This window comes from Octodon degus, unplaced genomic scaffold (assembly GCF_000260255.1).
Source record: "Octodon degus isolate 3935 unplaced genomic scaffold, OctDeg1.0 scaffold00007, whole genome shotgun sequence".
Lineage (NCBI taxonomy): Eukaryota > Metazoa > Chordata > Mammalia > Rodentia > Octodontidae > Octodon > Octodon degus.
The window spans coordinates 26,603,169-26,604,787 of NW_004524583.1; the positions used below are offsets into that span (position 1 = coordinate 26,603,169).

The following is a 1,619-nucleotide window of genomic DNA, read 5'->3' on the forward strand; positions in this document are numbered from 1 at the left end:
CGCTGGTGGAACCAGTATGAGAACGTGCCGTGGCCCGACCGCCTCATGAGCCAGGTGTCAGCCTTCGTGGAGGGTTGCGACGAGCACGCCCGGTTGATGCGGCGCATGCTCGTGCGCTACGCCATACTCAAATAATGATTATTATTGCCTGTATTACTTAATCATTTAATTTGTTTGTTTCCTTTATTTTTGAAATTTTGTTATTTTCCTTTTGATTGTTTTGAGACAGGGTCTTGCTGTGTAGTTCAGATTTTCCTTGAACTAGTAGCGGTCCTCCTGCCCTAGCTTCCGCTGTGTGGGGATTATAGTCGTGTGCCACATGCTCAGTGTTCCTTTCCTTTTCTAAAATTGAGAAATGCTGTTATTCTTTTAGTAAATCCCTGAATGTTCTTTTTAAAAAAAAAAAAAAAAAACTTATTTTTTTGGTACAGGGTCCTGATACACATCTCAGACTCATAGTGATTCTTCTGTCTCAGCCTCTCCAGCACTGGGATTACAGGCTTGCACTACCATGCCTGGTTTTGGGGGCTGGCATGGCATGTGGTACAGGGGATTGAACCTGGGTCCTTGTGCTTGCCAGGCAGGCGCTTAGACCACTGAACTATCGCCCCAACCCCTAAATGTAAAAAATAAGTTGGAAGTTTTTTTTGATTAGTTTACTAAAATGTAAATTTTCAGGAATCTTAAATGTATTTATGTCTTAATTTTGCAGCAGATGACATCCTTATTTCTCAGTACTCGGTCGGACAGAAAGATGCTTTAAGAACTATTTTAAAGCAAAAGTAAGTGTTGTTTGTAGAAACTGGACCTTGTCTTCATGCCAGCTTCATGTATAATTTGAGCATAGGAAAACCATATTTTTCCTCTATGTGATGTAGTATATGATGATGTATACAAAATACTGAATAGCTGTTAGCTACTATTATTATAGAAGAGGCTCTGCTCTAAGCACTGTATTACATTAGCCCATTTAATACACCTCAAACCCTATGAAATACATTGTTACTATCCCGCTTTACAAAATATTCCCCCACTTAATACTCACAAAGTGTTATGTGCTTGCCATCTTAGTTTTACAGAAAGATCTATCTATCTATCTATCTATCTATCTATCTATCTATCTATCTATCTATCTGAGACAGGGTCTTGCTATATGGTGCAGGCTGACCTTCAACTTACTTATGTTGCCCAACTGGCCTCGAACTTGTGATTTTGCTGCCTCAGACGTATGATTGCAGGCATGAACCACCACACCCAGGTTTTTGAGACAGGGTCTTACTATGCAGTTCAGGCTGGCCTTGAACTCACTATGTTGCCTGGGCTGATCTTAAGCTTGTGGTGGGCTCCTGCCTCAGCTTCCCAAGTGCTGGGATTACAAGTGCGCACCATCATTGGCTTATAGATCTTCATTTTATTTATTTTTCTTTTCTTTTTCCATAATTTTATTGAGAAACAAATAGCAATGAGACAGTTTCAAATCAAATTGGTAGGACAGTTTCAATAATTAACACATTGGGGCTGGTGAGATGGCTCAGTGGTCTAAAACACCTACTTAAAACAAGCGCAGCAAAGCACAGGGACCACGGTTCAATCCCCAGCACCACATGCCAGCCAGCCCC

The 1,619-nt window shown here is 41.1% G+C and overlaps 1 protein-coding gene across 1 annotated transcript in view; it reads left to right on the forward strand.

Annotated features, from left to right (window-relative positions):
• The window catches only part of Kiaa0586 (KIAA0586 ortholog), a 132,315-nt gene that overhangs the window by 8,831 nt on the left and 121,865 nt on the right, over nucleotides 1-1,619 (forward strand). Inside the window, exon 4 of the mRNA XM_023701686.1 lies at nucleotides 713-782. Within this exon, the coding sequence (XP_023557454.1) occupies nucleotides 713-782 (70 nt within the window). The remainder of the gene's footprint in view (nucleotides 1-712; nucleotides 783-1,619) is intronic.